The sequence below is a fragment of the Hemicordylus capensis genome, chromosome 2 (assembly GCF_027244095.1).
Source record: "Hemicordylus capensis ecotype Gifberg chromosome 2, rHemCap1.1.pri, whole genome shotgun sequence".
Taxonomy (NCBI): Eukaryota; Metazoa; Chordata; class Lepidosauria; order Squamata; family Cordylidae; genus Hemicordylus; species Hemicordylus capensis.
The window spans coordinates 63,034,528-63,054,604 of NC_069658.1; the positions used below are offsets into that span (position 1 = coordinate 63,034,528).

Sequence of the window (20,077 nt, forward strand, 5' to 3'; positions counted from 1 at the left end):
GCAAGAAGTCAAGACCCCCTCCCATTCCAAGTCAGAAGAGAGGGCGGCGGGAGAACTCCCCTGCCGTGCCCTTCCCCTTTGCCGGTCTGGCTGCAAATGGCTTCTAAGAAGCCTTTCGCGCACGCGCACGCGCGCGAAAGGCTTCTTAGAAGCCATTTGCAGCCAGACCGGCAAAGGAAACGGCAGCCTGCAGGGAGTTCTCCGCCGACCGTTCTCCTTTAAAACTGAGCATATGCCTCAGAGGATACTGAGCATATGCCTGTTCCTGAAACAGGCTTTTCAGGGATGGAGGCTAAAGAACTGAGTCAGATAGCAGTGACAAGAGTTGATGTTCTGAAGTGTCTGGAAAAACTGAAATGGAGAGTTTTCACAATGGAGGAAAGTAAGAAGTGGGGTCCCCCAGGGATCTATACTGGGACTGGTGCTTTTTAATTTATTCATAAATGATCTAGAAGCAGGGGTAAGCAGAAAGGTGGCCAAACTTGCAGACCATACCAAACTCTTTCGGGTAGTGAAATCCAAAACAGATTGTGAGGAGCTCCAAAAGGATCTCTCCAAACTGGGGGAGTGGGCAACAAAGTGGAAAAGTATAAAGTGATGCACATTGGGACAAAAAATCCCAGCTTCAAGTATATACTGATGGGATCTGAGCTGTCGGTGACTGACCATGAGCGGGATCTTGGGGTTGTGGTGGCCAGCTCGTTGAAAGTGTCGACTCAATGTGCGGCAGCTGTGAAAAAGGCCAATTCCATCCTAGGGATCATTAGGAAGGGGATTGAAAATAAAATGGCTAATATTATAATGCCCTTATACAAAACTATGGTGCAGCCACAGCTGGAGTACTGCGTACAATACTGATCACTACATCTAAAAAAGGACATTATAGAACTGGAAAAGGTGCAGAAGAGGGCAACCAAGGTGATCAGGGGCCCAGAGCACCTTTCTTATGAGGCAAGACTACAACACCTAGGGCTTTTTAGTTTAGAAAAAAAACGACTGCGGGGAGACATGATAGAGGTCTATAAAATCATGCATGGAGTGGAGAAAGTGGATAGAGAGATATTCTTCTCCCTCTCACATAACACTAGAACCAGGGCTTATCCCAGGAAATTGCCAGGAAATCTAGAACCAACAAACGGAAGCACTTTTTCACACAACGCATAATCAACTTGTGGAATTCTCTGCCACAAGATGTGGTGACAGCCAACAACCTGGATGGCTTTAAGAGGGATTTGGATAACCTCATGGAGGAGAGGCCTATCACTGGCTACTGGTTGGAGGCCTATAGGCCACATACAGCCTCAAAGGCAAGATGCCTCTGAGTACCAGTTGCAGGAGAGTAACAGCAGGAGAGAGGACATGCCCTCAACTCCTGCCTGTAGGCTTCCAGTGGCATCTGGTGGGCCACTGTGCAAAACAGGATGCTGGATTAGATGGGCCTTGGGCCTGATCCAGCAGGGCTGTTCTTATGTTATTGTTATTATTTCGATTTCTACACCGCCCTTCCAAAAATAGCTCAGGGCGGTTTACAAAGAGAAACAATAAATAAATAAGATGGCTCCCTGTCCCCAAAGGGTTCACATTCTAAAATGAAACATTAGACACCAGCAACAGTCACTGGAAGTACTGTGCTGGGGGTGGATAGGGCCAGTTACTCTCCCGCTGCTAAATACAGAGAATCACCATGGTTCTAACCAATAATCTGGATGACTCCAGTGCCAACCCTGCAAACAGGTCTGTCAGCTCAGTTAGGGACTCAATTGAACAATGGGTGATCTGTGGACACCAAGAATAGTCCCTAAGGTTGGTCCAGGACATCAGAATTTACTGGAGAGCTTCCTGCTTTTAAAGCTCTGATTCCTGAAAACTGTTCAAATGCAAAACACTGAGGATACAATCCCATGTACTTTATGTGGGAGTAACTCCCATTGAGTTACATTTATCCTTGCTATATTTTAATTTTTAGTGCAAGCTGCCTATTGAAAAAGACAGGATGTAATTTAAAAAATAATTCAGCTCAAATGAGTCAATGTACATAGAATTGGACTAGTTTCAGATTGAACTATAGTGAATGACCCAATTGTCACTCTACCATATTAGGGGTAAACAAGTACCATCCCAAATACTAATTTTGGCATTCCAAATCATAATTATTAATGGAACATCTAGTCTCTGAAGTAAATGCTTTTAATTGTAAATGTACAATTAAAACCAGGATTTTAACACTTGATAGAAAATCTGAACATGTTGCAAGTTGTTAGTCTCTCTCTCCGTGGATTTAAAATTGCTTTCAGAACTACATAAAGTTGCTTTGTAGTAGAACAACATTGCTGTAAACAAATGCCTTTTTAAAAATGCCTGAGGTGAGATATCAAATAAGGACACTAACAGGTGTAGATGCGCACTCCAGAATTAATTTGATCACAAGGAGCATCTTGAAACACTTGGAGCTTGAGGCAGGGTTATTCCCCAAAGAGGTTTCCTTTCCAAAGCAAAACAGCAACAGCCTACAGACAAGTCACTGATATAAAATATTATGGAAAATTCTCTATTAATTAATGACCTCATGCAAATTTGCTTATGCAGGTTCTAAGCTGGTAAATCACCAGAAAAATGTTCAGAGAGAGAAGCTGTATTCAGACATTATATTATACAGTACATGTTTTCAAGTGTCTGTACACATGTGCATGTTTTTTGTGTGAATGTACAATTGTGAAATTGAAAGGTGAATCAGGGTACAGACCCTTTCAGATACAGGTATGGATAGTAAGTCTATTGCTGTACGTACATTCATTGCAATGTGGATAACTCTGTGTGTACAAGTCTGTAGATGCATACATTGTATGCAGATTATATGTGCACTAAACAGAACATATGAATAGTTAGAAGAGACAAATAAGGTTCTGAGGAGGACAGTAGTAAGTAGTGTACTTGCTTATTTAGAAGCTAAATGAGAGCTGTAGTCTGGTGCTATGCAATGGGAAGGGATAGAAATTGTGGAGGACACTTCCTTTGTCTTGTTCCCCTTCAGTTTCCTGTATAAGCATTCATATGGATTCTTTGTTCTGTAATGTTTTACTTTGTGAAAAAACTTTGTTGTGAATGACCTTAGGTGAGGTGGGAGGCTATTGCGGGGGGGTGGGGGGTGGGGTTCAGAGGTAGTGTCTCATCTTCAGAATGCCCTGTGTAGATAGATACTGGAAGTGCTTTCATTAATAGCACTGAGGTGCCACATCACAATATTTTTATTTAATGAGCCTTTTCATTGTGCTGCACTGTTTTACTTTCAGGGTAATTTATTTTAACATTGCCTTTGGGGGGGGGGGGGTTGGCTATTGTTGATTTTATAAGTTATTCACTTTTTTTAGTTAGCAGTTTTAATTGTTAATTTTGACAAAGTTGCATGTCAGTTTTGATACTGTTGCAAACAAGAAAAGAAATACCAATTATTTAAATAAACAAACTGCAAAATATCCAACACAATAAAACCAAAATTTGTCATACGAGTTTAATGCCATAAATAAGTTAGGTAGGCATTTTGTACAGGAAAAAATGCCCATAGAATGACAGACAATATTAAGTGAAAAAAATCAGAGAGAGAAAAGTCATCATGTATTATGTAACAAGTTCACACAGTAAACAATATTCTGGACCAAAAAACAAACCAAAACAAAAATAACATCAATGCAGATTCTTCAGTAAAGTTGACTTCATTAATGGCATCTTGTTCATCAGCAATAAACAAAGACAGAACCTGAATACATGTGCATATTAAATAAATCACCATCACCTGGCAACACAACCAGAACACATATTCAGGTCAAGCCCTCTCTGTAGCTAGAGAACTTGTTTGGCATTCTTTCAAACATGTTGTATAAATAGGCAAGATCAAAATAGTTCTTTTGTAAGAAACAGCAACAGATATTTAAGATAAAAATAATTTTCAAAATTAGCTTTCATGAGAAATGCAATTTAAGAATACTTTTTGACATAAGTTCATGTATATACATATTTCTGTGCATACACAATTTAATATATTTCTCTCAAAAAAGTACTATTTGGACAGTAGTGCAATAGAAATTGATAAGCAATCATAACTCAGGCTGAATGCCATGTATGAAGAGCATGGAATATATGCCTTCTTCAAGTACACACCCATTATCCTTATGTGGTCCTTCAATACCCCACTGGAAGTTTGTTGTAAGGACTATATGATAAGCTCCTTAGATGTAAATCCCCAACTCACTGGTTTGAGGGACAAGGCCTTCACAGTTAACAGTTTAAGAATCCCTCTCTAGCTACTCATTTTGCAATGGCAACGTTTTGAAATGTAAACCATATTTCTCTACCTGCCACTTAGTTTACAAAAGGGTTTCCACAAAAAAGGGCACTTCTATACCTGAAGGACTGGTTACTCAATCAACTAAATAAATAAGACAGGTATATCCATTCTCCCCAAATTGAATTTCATTCACTACAGTAACAGGTAAAGTACAATGCTGCAAAGCTTTTGAATATGACCCTTTAATTAGGAAGGAAACTTATCTTAGTATTATTTATGTGCAGAATTGTGCCAGTAAGCTGACACCTGAAGCAGTATTGTTTTGATCAGATAACATTTCCTTAATTGCTGAACTATATGCAAGTTAACTAGATTAATAAGAATAAATTAAGATTTGTGGCAATATAAAAAGTTAGATATGCAATCAGTTATAAACCTGGCAGTATTTTAGATACAGGTATAGATTTCCAAAGTCTTGAAGTGGAATGATAAAAGTACTAAGAATGTCTTGAAATCTTTGGAGATTCAGTAAGACACTTGCATTTATTCTATGCTTTCAGGTAAGCCTGGTCAGTTTGCAGTATAGGGTCTCAATGACAGGGTTTTTGTTCATAAAATACAAGAGGCAGCTCCTTCATTTTATACTTCTGGTGAAATGTAAACAATGAAGACTGCTTTTGGATAAAGAGACGGTCATGCACAAATGAGGATTTACTCTTAAAATTAACTGGAGAATGAGTTAAAACACTTAATTGAACAGATATTTTGCTTATCCAGTTGTGTGTGTCGTCTATCACTTACCATTTAACATCCATGCTATAAATGGACTCTCTCATCTAATAAAGTTTTCAAGCAGCATAAACTAGATTTGAAACCTCCGTCTTAGTTCTGTACAACTGAAAGTATATTTTCATTGCTAAGTCCCTTTGTACAATATTTATATGTTTTCTCATTGTGATGTAAAGGCAAAATAAATAAAGCGTAGAGAGCTGAAAAGCTCTTTAGGTCTTGAGCATTTTGTTTTATTTTCTTTAAACAGATGCTGGTCATCTTAGCACATGGAATTAGCTAGCTAGGGTTGTTTTTCTTCCTCTTGCTTGGACTATGGGTAGGATCCTGTTTCAGCTCTTGATATTGCACCTGTTTAAACACAAAGTTGAGAGATATTACAACTCGACAACCAGAAGCAATTTTTTGAAATAAAAGTTACATTTATGCAAAGGAGCAAGCTGAAGAACAAAACAGCACACAGAAAATTCATGAAAACAACAGAAAACAACAGAGTATTGTTGTGGAAACTTCAGTGAAATATACTGTCTTCCTCACCACAGGACAGTATCCTCAAAGTATTCCTATCTTGTTGAGAACCAACATTTCAAATGGGGTATCAACCTGTAATTCAAGTGATGATATAGCTATTCAAACCAGGTTTAAAATTGGCTCTGGATTAATGTGAACCTGTATAGCACCAAGTGGCAGCTTGGAATACAAGCCAGACCTAATTTGAGAGGAAAAATCTGGCGGGGGGGGGGGCAAACAGAAAGAATTTCCCCCCCGTTCTTCCCCCGCCCCACAAAGTGGTGTGTGTGTGTGTGTGTGTGTTTTGCAACTGTTTAGAAAATTATGAAAAAAACCAGGTTGCTCACTTGTAACCATTGATCTGGTAGTGATCCGTTGCAGTCATAAGAATGTGTTCTGCACCTGCGCTGAACCATTTGGACACAATTGAGTAGCTCCTTGAAGCGCTTAGCCCCACCACCTGCACATGGTGCACTTGCTTAGTTTGGGAGGGTTAGTGTTTTCTCCTCAGTTCCTGAAGGACCAACATTTGGATGCAATCATTGTATGGAACCAGCAGAGGCGTAACTAGGGAAAATGGCGCCCGGGACAAGCACTGAAATGGCGCCCCCCGCGCCCCAACATACTACATTATACTTAGGTTTTTCCTCACAAGCGCCCGCCGCCGCCGCCAAGCCAGGCCACTGACTGGCCGCCAGGTGCCAGCAAAGCAATGGGGGGGGGCGCGGGCGGCGCGGAAGGGACTGCTCATGGGGGATGGGCTGCCGACGCGCTCCCTTGACTGCTGCAGCGCTGCTGCACTGAGCAGGAAACATTTGTATTAACAAAAAATTTAAAATAATTTAAAAATTTTTTTTGTCATGTCGGCGCCCCCCATGTGACCAGAAAAGATGGCGCCCGGGGCACGTGCCCCCCCTGCCCCCCCTATAGTTACGCCTCTGGGAACCAGTCCATAGTTCAACAAGGTAAGTAGCACTTCATCTTCTATAAACATATGTAGCAAATAACTTCGCATATTGCAGGAGGGTCTTATGACTGCAACGGATCACTACCAGATCATTGGTGAGCAACCTGTTTATCTGGATCATGATCCACTGAAGTCATAAGAATGGGTGACTAACGAGCTGTCAGTCTGCACTCTAGAGGTGGGTGTAGTATGCTAAGGTAAGATCCCTTTAAGCACACCCCTCCCAAAACCGGACTAAGTAGCAGAGCGAAGGTCCAAAGCATAATGCTTGGTAAAAGTATGTTCAGACGACTAGGTAGCTGAGGTGCAGATGTCCGTGGGCTTGATGCCAACTCTATGGGGCCGCTGAGGTAGTGTAAGCCCTGGTAGAGTGGGCTTTGTCCAGTTGAACTGGATGCCTAGGTCCTCCAGAAGGCATAGGACTGTTGAGACAAGCGAAGCTACCTGGTGCTCTACTCTTCCTGTCAGGAGACAGTCAAGTTTTGGAAAGATGACCAGTGCCTGCAATTGGAGATGCACTACGATTATGGCCATACATTTCATAAGTACACTGGGTGCCATCGCCAGTCCAAACGGAAGAATGTTGTATTGGAAAGCTTGGTGACCCACTGTGAATCGGAGGTATTGTCTGTGATTTTGTTGGATTCCAATATGAAAATACGTGCCTCAGAGATCTGACGTCACGAATCACTCCTCCCTGTGGAGGAGAGGAAGGATGCTCTGTAACCTTATCATGTGAAGCTTGCATATATCCACATGAAGATTCAGTTGCCAGAGATCCATCATCAATCGTAGGCCCCCATCCCATTTTGGGACCTGGAAGTAGCAGGAGTAAAAACCCCACTACTCATTTGTCCACCGAACAGGTGATATTGCCCCTTTGTCCAAGAGAGTATGAACTTCTTCCACCAGAAGTGGGGAAGCAGGATTATACTTTATCCCACTGAAGGATAGCTGGGATGTGAATTCTATCATGTAGCCTGTTTGGACTATGCGTAGGACCCAGTGGTCTGATATTATGTTGCACCATGCGAAGGCATGACTTGCCAGCCTGATGTTGAAGGCAGCTAGGATGGAAGGCAGCAGAGGAGTCTGTGGCAGTGACTCTTGGGTTATGGAATTTGGTGGACTGGTCTGATAATCAAAGGTGCTGTTTGCCCATATTGGTTGGTTTTGGGCAGGAGCCTTGGGTGTTTCTCGTTCTCTGATTATAGGGCTTCCTATTAAAAGGCTGGTTCTGTTTGTTGGTAGGAGTATTGCCTCCTGCCGAACTGGCAGTACTTGGAGTTGTAGGGCTGTGAAAAGGTCTTAGCTGTAAACTTAGAATTTTTTTATGGATTCCATAGTAGTGTCTGTAGTCTCACAGAAGAGACCCTTTCCTTCAAAGGGCAAATTCTCCACTCCATCTTTCATATCAGGCTGAAGCACAGTGGAGCAAAGCCAAGCATGTCTGCATAATATGATGACAGTCACCAATGTACGAGGTTCAGTCTCTGCCAGGTGTTTGGGAGTGCTGAGCTGTTGTCTAGTTAAAAGAGTGACTTTGGAGTGGATATCATTGAATTTAGCTAGAAACTCCTCTGGTGAAAGGTTATTTTGTTCTGGAAAAGTTCATCCCAGAGGGAGGGAGTATACTTAGCAAAGCAGGCAGTGTAATTAGCAATTTTAACTGCCAGGCAAGAGATCGAGTAGATCTTTCGACCCAAAATGTCCAATTTCCAATCTTCTTATCTCCCGGCATAGTATGATGCCTGCCGGTCTTAGACGATGAAGCACAGTCCATTACAACAGAGTTGGGGGAAGGGTGTTTAAGGAGCAAGTCATTATCTTCCTGGATCCTGTACAAATTTTCTAATTGCTTGGAGGTGGGAGCAGAGGTCTGAAGAGCTTCCCATGCAGATTTTGCAGTCTTGTAGTACCGGTAGAATCGGCAGGCGCACTGGTTGAGTGGGGACCGCAGAATTAAAGAATTTGTAGACAGGATCGTCTATATTTTGAGGTTGCTTTTTTAACTGCAAGCCAGAGTGCAGAAGCCATTTCAGATATTTATTTGTGATAAGACTTTATTTCCTCATTTGGAGACACATTCTCACCCAGCACCACCTTAACTGGGGGGTCGTCAGGATGATCAGAAGAAGAGGTGTCACTAGAAGAGTAGTCAGAATCATAATCATCTATCAAAATGGCAGTACGAGGCCCCAAAGGAGCTGAGCCCTTGTCTCCAGGGGCTGTTTGAGTCATAAACATAGTGGTAGTAAGGGCCATTGTTTGGGTAGGCTGAGTTTTTTTGCGGACGTTGCTTAGGCACTTAAACCATTTGTGTAGCCATACATGTCAAACTAACAGGATGCCGAGGCACTGATGAGTCTTCCTTTGTTCTAATTGGCATAACCTGTGTCGACATTAAGACCATAATAGTGGCAGTCTTAGGAAACTCTGGTGGAGGGGTCATTTGTGTAGCAATAGGGACCACTGTCAAAGGATTGATGGTGGGTTTTCCAGAGTCTGTATTCTTGTTAATCGGAGGGAAGCCCAGAGGGGCTACGATGAGCTTGCGAAGGATCAGCCCCTCTGAATGTATGAGCCAAGCCTTGTGTGGCCACATAGTCAGTCAGGACTTTCCATGGATGTGGACAGGTTTGGATGTGGACTCAGGATGGAAAGGTTCCTGGTGTCCTTGGGATTGAGAATGTCCCATCCTCATTGGCGTTGAGACCATGGCTTAAGAATCCGTAGAAGGTCCAAGCCAACAGGGTACTCTCAGTGGAGTCCAGCATGTGTAAAAGACGTTGAGCAGTATCCTGTCCCAAGTTTGGGTCGTGTTCAACACTGTCAATCTCCATTTAGAAAGAAACCGGAGAGGACGTCGGTCGAAGGGTGTGCTTGGCATGGAGAACAGCGGGAGACAGTGTCTGCACCTGAATTACCGCAGGCAACAGAGAGTGTTCACGGCCTTGAGCAGTCGGTACCATAGTCTGTATTGAGTGTGCCGCTACCGATGTCGAAGCAGGATGGCGAGCCATGGGCAAAGAGGAACTAAGATCCATAAAATCTGGTGCTGATGGACGAGACTGAAGAGTGGTCAAGACCGACTGCAGAGTTGTTGGAGAAGGCATTGCTCATTAAGGGGTGGAGGAACAATTGGCACCCTTTTCATGATATTTCTTGTGAGGAGGCGCCCATTCAACATTGGCAGCCCAATGCTGGGACTTATGCCATTTTTGGTGGGTTGAATAGGACGGCCTATTCAATATTCAATATTGAATAGGACGGCTTAGGTACTTTAAAGGTATCAGTTGATGATGTTGAGGCAGTTCGCGTCAAGGTTTTAGACTGCAAGGCAGCAGATCCTGACATCAACTTTGACATCTAGCCCAATGTCTACCTTGGTACTGGTGACATTGGTACCCTGGCATCGGCGTCCCAGGGCACAGAGTGTCATCGTACAAGGCAGCTTGCAAATGAAGGGATTTATTTTTACTGGTCTGATGGGAAAAGGTGAGGCAAAAGTAAAAGTGTTGTGCTCTCCATCTAGACAACGTAAGAAGAACTCATGGTCGTCCACTGAGGGGAGTTTTGAATTACAGCACAGACTGCAGTTAAAGGTATTTTTCTTATCCATAATGAGTAACTAAAATAATAAAATAGTAAAATAATAAAATAGAAATAATACTCAAAGAGCCAAATTGCAGTTAATTTTGAGAGTAAATCAATGTAACAGTCCCATGTCATATCAGAGAAATCCGTCTGTATGGTAGAACAAAATTGGGACGTAAAGGGTAAGAATAGTCTGGTCTGGTCCGAGTTCAGAGTGTAATAACAACTGTCCATTTTCTCTCTCAATAACCACAGGAAAATAATCGATCTGAGGTGCTAACTATCTGGGGTGCTGACACATTGGCGGTCAGAAAGGAACTGGAAAGAAAGTGCACCACATGCAGGGGACGGGGCTACGGACTTCAAGGAGCTCATCAGTTCTATCCGAATGGTCCCACGCAGACACAGAACCCGATCTTATGGCTGCAACAGATCACGATCCATATCAAACAGCTATGAACTAGTTTCTTAGCCTGATTTATGCAAACTTATGAAAGACAACAAAAAATACTCAATAATTACAATTCCAGTCCCAAATACAATAGAGCTATGTATAACTCTCAGATCCCAGATGCATTTCTGCCCTCACTCACCCTTGGAGGATACACTGCCATTTTTACAGAGGAAGACACAGACCGTGAGGTCCTCCTTTGCTAGTGAATTATTGCTTGCCTTCTGAGAATGGTGGAGAAACTCTTCTCCAGATTTAGCCCTTGTTATTCTCAGATATATTCTCTCACCTCAGTTCATGCTTTAAATATTATTAATTGACTAGTGACTGTTAAGCCCGTTACATTAACGGGCGCTAGAAGAGTTGTAAACAGGGGAGCCGGCTGCGCGCCTGCGCCGGCTCAGTCCTCTCTCTGACTCGCTGGAGAGAGGATGTCCGTAGCAGCTCCTAGGCTGGTCAGGAGCACGTGGCCAGGCCTAATAGGAGCGGCTGCGCTGGGGGCTGTAGCGGCAGCGGAGGGCTCTTAAGCCCCCCCGCAAAGAATAAAGGGTGGCCCCCTGCTTAAAGGCCGTGGGTGTGGCCTCTCTCAGCGGCGCCATGGATGCGGCATAATCGAGCAGCCACTCCTGGGGGCTGTAGTGGCGGCGGAGGGCTCTTAAGCCCTGCCGCCGGGGATCCAGGGTGGCAAGCGGCCTCCCCACCACCGGAGTGGCTGTTCCGGGCGGCGCCACAGATGCGGCCCAATCCAAGCGGCTGCTCTTGGGGGCTGTAGCGGCGGGGATCCGAGCGGCCTCCTCACCAGCAGAGCGGCGCGCGCGCCACGCATGCGCAGAACACCTGCAAGAGACATGGACGCAGGTACCTTCGGGTTTTATTATATAGGATTATCCACATTTACTGCTAGTTAATATTGCAATTTGTTTATGTTGACACAGGTTTTTCAGAGAACTGAAAACGGAAACTGAAGGCAGTTTGAAGTGGGATTGCTGCTATGGTAAGCACCCTTGCCTCTGGAAAGTTTCTGATAAATTTCTATTGTTGTTTCTAGGACTGTCAGAACTTATTTGACCAGAAGCAAGTAAGACAAAATGTGTGTACCATTACAGGGAATGCAAGGCTCCAAACTACTTTTGGTTTTCTTGGCTCTAATCTCTATTATTTACTGATAGGGATATTATTGTTAATAATAGAGCAATATTAACAATGTTCTTTGACATGGCAAATGCTTTTTAACTTTCCCCCTTTAAATAGGAGAGCCTTGTGCCACATCCGAATACACTTTTGAAAGTCCCTGCAGGTTCAAAAGTATTTTGCCATATTACCTTGTTCAAGGAACACGCCTAAAGCCTCTTTGGCAGTTCTTTGAATCCCACCCAATATTTATATGCTGCTTTTCAGTTGACTCACAAGGACGCTTTCCAGATTACACCCTGCAGTGGGGTAATGGCAGATCTCTGAAGTGTGCTTCCACACTTCCTGTATTGTGACACCGTAGTCCCTACACTGACAGCAGGGTGTCGTTCAAATTTCCGATGCCTTGTTTCAAATTTAATCACTGCGATATAGTGTTATGATGTTGTGTATCTGGCATAAAAAGGTTGCTTTTTTTGGGTTGTTCGTTTCCACGAGACTGCTCCCCCTGCTGTTTGCATTTCAAATGCGATTTGCCTGAACAGAAGCATTTTGCTATTGCTGAGCAGCTAGTCTGGAAAGCACCAAGGTGGCTTTCAAGTAGTTTTAATTAAAGTTATATAATAACAACCTTCCCACAGAAGTGTGAATGCAAACACATGTCTATTGAAAAATTCATAGATCTTTAATAACAAATGGAAATCTGAGCTGCTTTGAGCTGATATAAATGATTGTCTGATCAGAGGTGTAGCTAGAGGTGTAGCCCGTGTTCATCCCTCTCTCTGGCGGCCACTCAGGGTGAGACAGATAATGAAGAAAATAGAGCGGGGTGAAGCTGGGGGGCCATGTTCTGTGAACCCTTTTGGTCATTTATAGCTACACCCCTGTGTCTGATACAGCTGTATAGGTCTATAGGTTCAGTTGTATAGGTCTATATGTTTAAAAAGATATAGAAAAAGAAAAGAAAAAGAAAATCTATAGAATTACTAGGATAAATTCAAGGCAGAATTCCAAACCGATTTACAATTGTCCCTAGTAGTTGGCTAATTCAAACTTCATTGACCATAGGATTGCTGCTAAACACTCCAAACACTTTTCCTGAAGACATTCTGTGGCTATGGGAAAGACTAATCCTAACTGCAGGAAGTACAACTGAGTAATAAGTTGTACTTGGTCCCACAAACTTACAAAAAATGTGCACGAAAGAATAAAAATCTGTGACGGTCTTCAAGTTATTTTTAAAGGGTAGATTTAAATCAACAGTGCATGGTAATGACATGTAAAGAATTTAAAATTAAAAACATATACACACCATTTGCACATCTGAAGGAACTCTTGAGAGGAAGTCAAGTAGTTCATTGTTATCGATTGCATATGGACTTCGAAGTTTCTTTGTAAATTTATTGATACCTAAATAGAGAGAGTGATCATGTTAATAAATTCTGAAGGACAGTTGTCCACCTAAGACCCACTGAATACATGAATAGAATGGACTGTAAACTCAGCCCTGACAATTACCCTCACTTCCTTTCCTTCTTAAAAAAAAGAGGGGATTTTATTTTACCTTAAGATGCCCATCAGCAAGTCAAAGTCATGTTCTTCCACCAGCTAAAAGCCCTCTAAAAACTTAATGCCAAAGAGAAAGACCATTTGGCTATCATTCAACAATCAGGCCTATATTGTTGAGGCTGCAGTCCAGCTGGGACAACTAAAGAGCTACTGCAGCAGTGTGCATGGTGCAGGTGCACACCTTGCCCCTTAACCACACACAAAACATGCAACTCTGCTATCCATAGAGAAGTCCAAATGCCTGATGGCCTAATTTGTACACTTCTTCCCCACCCTCCACAAAAGGAAGGGAGATTGTGTGACTGGGGCCATAATGTGCGAGTACCCACATCACATTACAGATGTACCACATTATTTGCAGGGGTTCCATTCCCACTGTTCTGGATAAGAAATTCTGGATAACAAATTCTGTTTCTGGATAACAAAACCACAGATAACAAGGAATTGAGTCAATGGGACTCAGGGCGTTAGGTTCCTGAAGGTTCTGGAAACTGCTGAAAATGTTGGAAAAGGGCTTAAAAACTGAGGGAAAGTGCCCTACCATGTTCCGCAGGTCTCAAAGTGTCCAGCAATGCGTCCCCAAAGTCCCAAATCTGGCTTCCTTCCCCCGCAAAAAAACCACATTAAAAAAAGTTGGGTTTTTAAAAAACACAAATGAGCCACAAAATGGCTCCTCTCTTCAAAATGGTGGCCAGAAATGACCTCTATGGTTTCTGGCTTACAGACGCACAGATATGTGGAATTTATCCTTTACAAACCTCCCCCCCCCATGTACAACAAGATCAGGTGTCAATTACCTGACATGTGAAACCGTGGATGTTGGATCTATGAACAGCATGTTCTACCTGCATAGGTATGTGGAACAGTAGGATGTGTGCACCTGCACTGCCAGCTTGAAATCTGGCATGGCAACCCAATGAATGCTTGGTTTAATGTTTTCCCATCGGCTTTACTCTATGGGACATATGCAAAACTACCTTATGAAGAAAGAAAATGTCCTTGTGATCAAGCGGTTGAAACACTGGCCCTTATTTTATTGAAATGCCCTATATATCAGGACATAAGGCACCAACTAATTGGCCCATTACTAAAAGACCTGAATGGAAAAGATGATGACCAGACGGTAACGTTTCTACTAAATGACAAGGATACAGCAACCTCGGCCGCAGTAGCTAAGTTTTGCTATGTGGCCTTAAGATTACGGCCCTTAAAGAAATAGAGTCTTTGAGGCTTTGGAGAAGCTATAATATATACATAAGTACTCCATTAGAAATGATTAATTGGTTTTATATTTTAATGTTTTATATTTGCTGAAAGTGTGTTTTAGTTTTTCATGTAAATGTATTGTACTATTTAGTCAAAGACCGTAAATAAATAAATTCAATTCAATTCACCTCAGAGGTCATTTCTGGCCACCCCAAACTCACAGATATGTGGAATTTACCCTTTACAAACCTCCCCCCCCCCATGTACAACAAGATCAGGTGTCAATTACCTGACATGTGAAACCGTGGGTGTTGGATCTATGAACAGCGTGTTCTACCTGCATAGGTATGTGGAACAGTAGGATGTGTGCACCTGCACTGCCAGCTTGAAAGCTGGCATGGCAACCCAATGAATGCCTTAACCATTGCCTCCATACCAACACCAGTTACCATCCAGAATGAGTATTGCAGGTGTAGGCCGACTACAAATAACGCAGCCGAGTTTCCCACATTTGGAGAAATTGCGGGGTCAGCATACTCGGAGTGCAATGGATGAGCCTCATCCTGGGAAAAGCACCTTCATGATCATGATGTCTCTCTTGCCAGGTAGAGGTGTAGGTGTGTGTGTGTGTGTGTGTGTGTGCGCGTGTGTGTATCTCCATCTATCTCCCCATATACACAACATTTTGAGGGTAGAGTTATATAATGATTTTCCATCTTTCTGTGCAACTGCTTAGAGAGTTCCATACTGATGGATATCAAAATCTATGTCTTAGGAATGAGAGAAGTTTTAAACTCCTTCAGGTTCTGAAACCCTATTAAGCAAATTCTCTCCCATGTTGTTCGGAGGGTACTTTATCACAATTTAGTGGTGCTTTATTAGCTGTTGCTAAGGCTGTTAGCAGTCAACTTTGAATGAAACGATATACCAGCAGTGAAATACACATTGTACTGCTCTAAAGACAAACGTCAAAATGATTTCTTTAACGATATTAAAATAACTTACAGATATTTTACACAAAACATGTAAGCTAAAACAAAACCGAGCAGACATTTTGGTGTGATACACCATCCTCAGTACTCCATTAAGCATGCCAGCTGAAGGCTGCTTGGTTTTGTTCAAACTTACGTTTTGTGTAAAAATCTTAAGTTATTTTAATATCTTTTACGCATTAAAGAGATCATTTTGAAGTTCATCTTTTAATGGTCAGCCTTAATTAGATCACTCGGTACATAAATGCTTCTCTGTTTAGAAGACTGTGCAAATCTCTTTTATCCTTTTAAAAACAATATTCAAAGAGTACAGATTACTTTAGCTGAGGTCTAGTTATCCATTTTGACAGGTTCAGTCAAAGCACATTCAATATTGTCAGCTAGAGTGTTTGTATATTCACTGTGAATACTGCACATATCCCAATGTATTGATGGGTTCCATTAGTGATATTTTATATCACTAATAATGCTGTTTAATAGCTCTTCTAATCAGTAGGAAGAGGCCAATGTGTGTGTGGAAGCTGTATGTGTGTGCACAACACACAAGGTTTCTTCAAGCATTAACTTCTGTAATCTGAGACTGATCATATGACTTTTGTTGTAATCATGTAAAATAATCAACTACAAAATGCACTTGCTCTTCCTCAGAAAACCACATGAGTGAATTTTTCACTACTTGTTCCTCTAAAATTGTGTATCTAAATCACAAAAGGGCAAAGGGAGTAAGCAAAAAAGAAAAAGAAAAAGAAAAAGAAGTGGGGGACGTCTTGTATGAAGCAGCCCTTAGCTTCTGGCATAACATGCATGTGTGTGATTCTGTTCATTTAAAGGTGACCCCTCATTGCTGGCTCCTAGGCATAGCCTCCAGATGATTTCCACTTTATTCTCTTAAATGTACTATAGATTGAAATGCTACTGTTTGTATATGAGTGGTGGAAATAAATCAGAGCAATATCTAGACAATGCTACAGTCTGATATATGAAGAATCCTCATGGAAACATGTTTATAGTATGATGAAGTTTGAAATGCCAGACAAGAGAGATGTGTTTGGCAGGAGGGCCTAAATCTTTACCCAGTTGTGATTTCTAACTAACCTGTCTGTTTCCATCATGGAGTTGCTTCATGATCATAAATACAGAGAAGGACTGGCTGTATAACTCATCCCTTTAGAATAGCTTGTTCTATGTGGCATGGACAGCTTTGGAGGGGGGGAAAGGCTTTACTTACCCCAGACAAGGACAATGTATCTCAGTGGAATGAAATACAGGATGGCTGTGAACACACAGAGGGCAACAATGGCCAGCCAGCTTAAGAATGGAACAGTCCAGTTGAATGTACTGAATAAAAAATTAACATGAGTCAGAAGTGTAATCAAAGAACAGAATTAATAAAAGAACAAGTGCCAGCCAGGCAGAACACAGAGCTATAAAGGCAACAAAGTTAGCCTTCTGAGAGAACCAAGGTTGGTTTATGAATGCATGGATAGAGAATACAATGTACATCAGGGTTTGAGCCCAATTCCTAGAAAGTGATAATGGAGCTTAAACTGTCTTTCCGCAGCCTCTTGCAGCTTCATAGTGCTTTCTTTTTACACCAATTACAAACCACGGCTTATAGCTTAAGGAGCTGCAGTGCTTTCTCCACATCCCCCTTCCACCCACTCCCATTCCAATATTGCCCCTCCTCTAAAATTAGTTTCAAAGAAAGCACATCAATATTTGTCATACCTTCAAGACGAGGTCCAAACTGTCTTCCCTAAGGATATTTAACTCTACTCTCACATCTGAAGCTTCAGTAAGAGCTGCTTGCTGATTATCCTGCCTATCATGTCTAGCAGCATTCCATGGTTGAGGTCTACCATGCAGGGAAGATGTTTTTATTTATACAGCACCATCAGTGTAATTGACACCTTACAGAGTGACACAGGCAAAAATAAGGAAGGAGCTTAAAATCCACTGCAAATAGTGGCCAACATCCAGATTAACAAACCATTTGCTGGATGAGCTAATTTGCGGTAGTGCAAGACAATTAGCTTAATCATTTGTGGTACATTTGTTGGTAACCTCCAGACTTGACTTCTGTAATGCGCTCTACATGGGGCTGCCTTTGTACGTAGTCTGGAAACTTCAGTTGGTTCAGAATGCGGCAGCCAGGTTGGTCTCTGGGTCATCTCGGAGAGACAACATTACTCCTTTGTTGATGGAGTTACACTGGCTGCCAATAGTTTTCCAGGCAAAATACAAAGTGCTAGTTAGAACTTATAAAGCCCTAAACGGCTTAGGCCCTGGGTATTTAAGAGAGTGTCTTCTCCGCTATGAGCCCCACCGCCCATTGAGGTCACTTGAGGAGGTCCGTCTCCAGTTGCCGCCAACTCGTTTGGTGGCTACACAGAGATGGGCCTTCTCTGCTGCTGCCCCGAGATTGTGGAATGCGCTCCCTGCTGAGATACGATCCTCCCCATCTCTGGCATTTTTCAAAAAACACCTGAAAACACATCTCTTCAACCAGGCTTTCTCAGCTTTTTAAAACTTGTTTTTAAATTCTTCTGATCATTTATTTGTTGTTTTACGATGTTTTTAATTGTTAATTATTTTTATGCTTTATAATTTTTGTTTTAATTATTAATTGATTTTAATGGTGTTTTAATGTAAACCGCCATGAGCCTTTTGGAAGGGCGGTATAACAGTTTTAATAAATAAATAAATAAATAAATAAATAAATAAATAAATAAATAAATAAATGTTAAAAATGACAATTGTGGAAGAATGCTATTGCACTATAGTACTCGAGTAACAGTTCCCACTGAAATAAATAAGTCATGCCACAGATGTGCAACTGATGCGCAACCACAAGCATGACAGTGGTAAGGGAACAGATTCCCAGCAGCATCCAAATACTTTCTCCCAAAGCCATGAAGGGCCAGCCTGTAAGCCAGTGATCTTTAATTTAAAAAAATTCTTCAAGGCAGAACAATACATAGCATGATATCACATAATTTTTTTTGTTTAAGAAAAACCTCTTACACTTCAGCTTTCTAGAGATCAGTCCTCCGTTATTAGTATAGTGATCTTCACTATGTTTCAGGAGGGGAGCACTTTGGCAAAAAACCTTCAATGTGCTGACCTCCAGAGTACCGTGCTTTCTCAATGCTCTATTAAGAGCTCTAGGAGGAAAACACTGGGAAGGGCTACACTTCTCAGCACCCTGTGCACACCTTCCAAAATGATGCAGAGGGCTCAAGAGGGCTCCTTTTCTCTTAAGGGAGACACACACACCCACCCGTGGCACTGGACAAAATCCAGCAATGTCTGTGGAAATAGTTAACTCTGACTGTGCAGATTATTCAGCTTTGGTGAAAGCTTCACACAGGCACAATAAAAAATTAGTCAATGAGCTGCACTTGGGGTTGATGGCTCACTGGCTCCTGGGTTGTTGCAACATTGAAGAACACGACTGTAAACTAAGATGAATCAGGATTAGAAAGAAATGAACAAAGAAGAAAGGAAAGACAGCCTAAGCTGCAAAGTGGAGCTGATGTGGAAGTCAGCTGAGATTCTGCTTCTTGGATGCTAGGCAGGGCCAGTCTGGGAGATTAGGAATCCTCCCACTGATGACTCAAATCAGCTGGCTGGCATCTGACTAGGTGGGTGAGGATATCTTGAATAATAGAGAATATAAAGTATGCTTCAGGGGCGTAGCTAGGGGCGAGGGGGCCCGTGTTCATCCCTCTTTCTGGCGGCCCCCCAGACTGAGGGAGATAATGAAGAAAATAGGGAGGGATGCAGCTGGAGGGCCCTCTGGAGCTGGGGGCCCGTGTTCTTTGAACCCTTTCGTTCAATTATAGCTACACCCCTGGTATGCTTGTTTGATGAGCATGTCAGCAGGAATGGTCTTGTCCAGCATACTGGCTTTGAGAACTGTTAAGAACTTCAGGCACAGCCTCTCTCTGGATTCTAAGATAAGTGAAACCTGCATGAGACTGGAGAAGTACCTCCTTAGTTCCAGGAAGCCAGAAGGTTCCTTGTTCACACATCCTTTTAATATGCAATTTTAATACCTGTAATAGTGGCTTTTGGCACATTTTACCAAGGTACGTAGAGACAAAATATGAGGAGGAATTTGACCAAAATATCATGAAGGCATCAATACTCAAAGTAATCCTGGCCACCCCACTCAGAAAGGAAGTCTCATTTCATTTAGGTTTCACAAACTAAGTTAGTCAGGACTAACTTTTCCCATAGTTTTCAGTAGTGTTTAGTATTCTACTAACTAATATTTGCAGTAGTAGTCATGATTAACTAGTCTGGATACTGCCCATTGTGTGTGGGAATACTGACTCCTTAGCAATCACTCTTTGTGATCAGAAAATGTTCCTTTCTAATTTTTCAAATAACGTACTAATAATTGTCATTTACTTCACTTTGTTTAGCACCTGTTCTCTTGACCCTTGCCTGACACAGTGTATACTATCTGGCAAGGAAGTTTATCTATCTATCTATCTATCTATCTTATTTATATACTGCCCTTCCAAAAATGGCTCAGGGCAGTTTTCATTAAAATAAAAACAATTAAAATCAATTAA

General features: G+C 42.0%; 1 protein-coding gene and 1 pseudogene across 13 annotated transcripts in view; both read right to left on the reverse strand.

Moving 5' to 3' along the window:
* Positions 1 to 3,494: 3,494 nt before the first annotated feature.
* The window catches only part of MCTP1 (multiple C2 and transmembrane domain containing 1), a 335,774-nt gene continuing 319,191 nt past the window's right edge, over positions 3,495 to 20,077 (reverse strand). For 11 of the 13 annotated variants that reach the window (XM_053298671.1, XM_053298667.1, XM_053298665.1 and 8 more), the window contains 3 exons: positions 16,723 to 16,832; positions 13,040 to 13,137; positions 3,495 to 5,422 (listed from right to left, as the gene is read on the reverse strand). In XM_053298671.1, the coding sequence (XP_053154646.1) occupies positions 5,351 to 5,422; positions 13,040 to 13,137; positions 16,723 to 16,832 (280 nt within the window). In that variant the 3' untranslated portion in view covers positions 3,495 to 5,350. Of the gene's footprint in view, positions 5,423 to 13,039; positions 13,138 to 16,722; positions 16,833 to 20,077 lie in introns of those variants that run through there. The other 2 variants (XM_053298676.1, XM_053298677.1) reach the window with 2 other exon arrangements.
* Positions 14,969 to 15,115, reverse strand: LOC128348331 (uncharacterized; annotated as a pseudogene).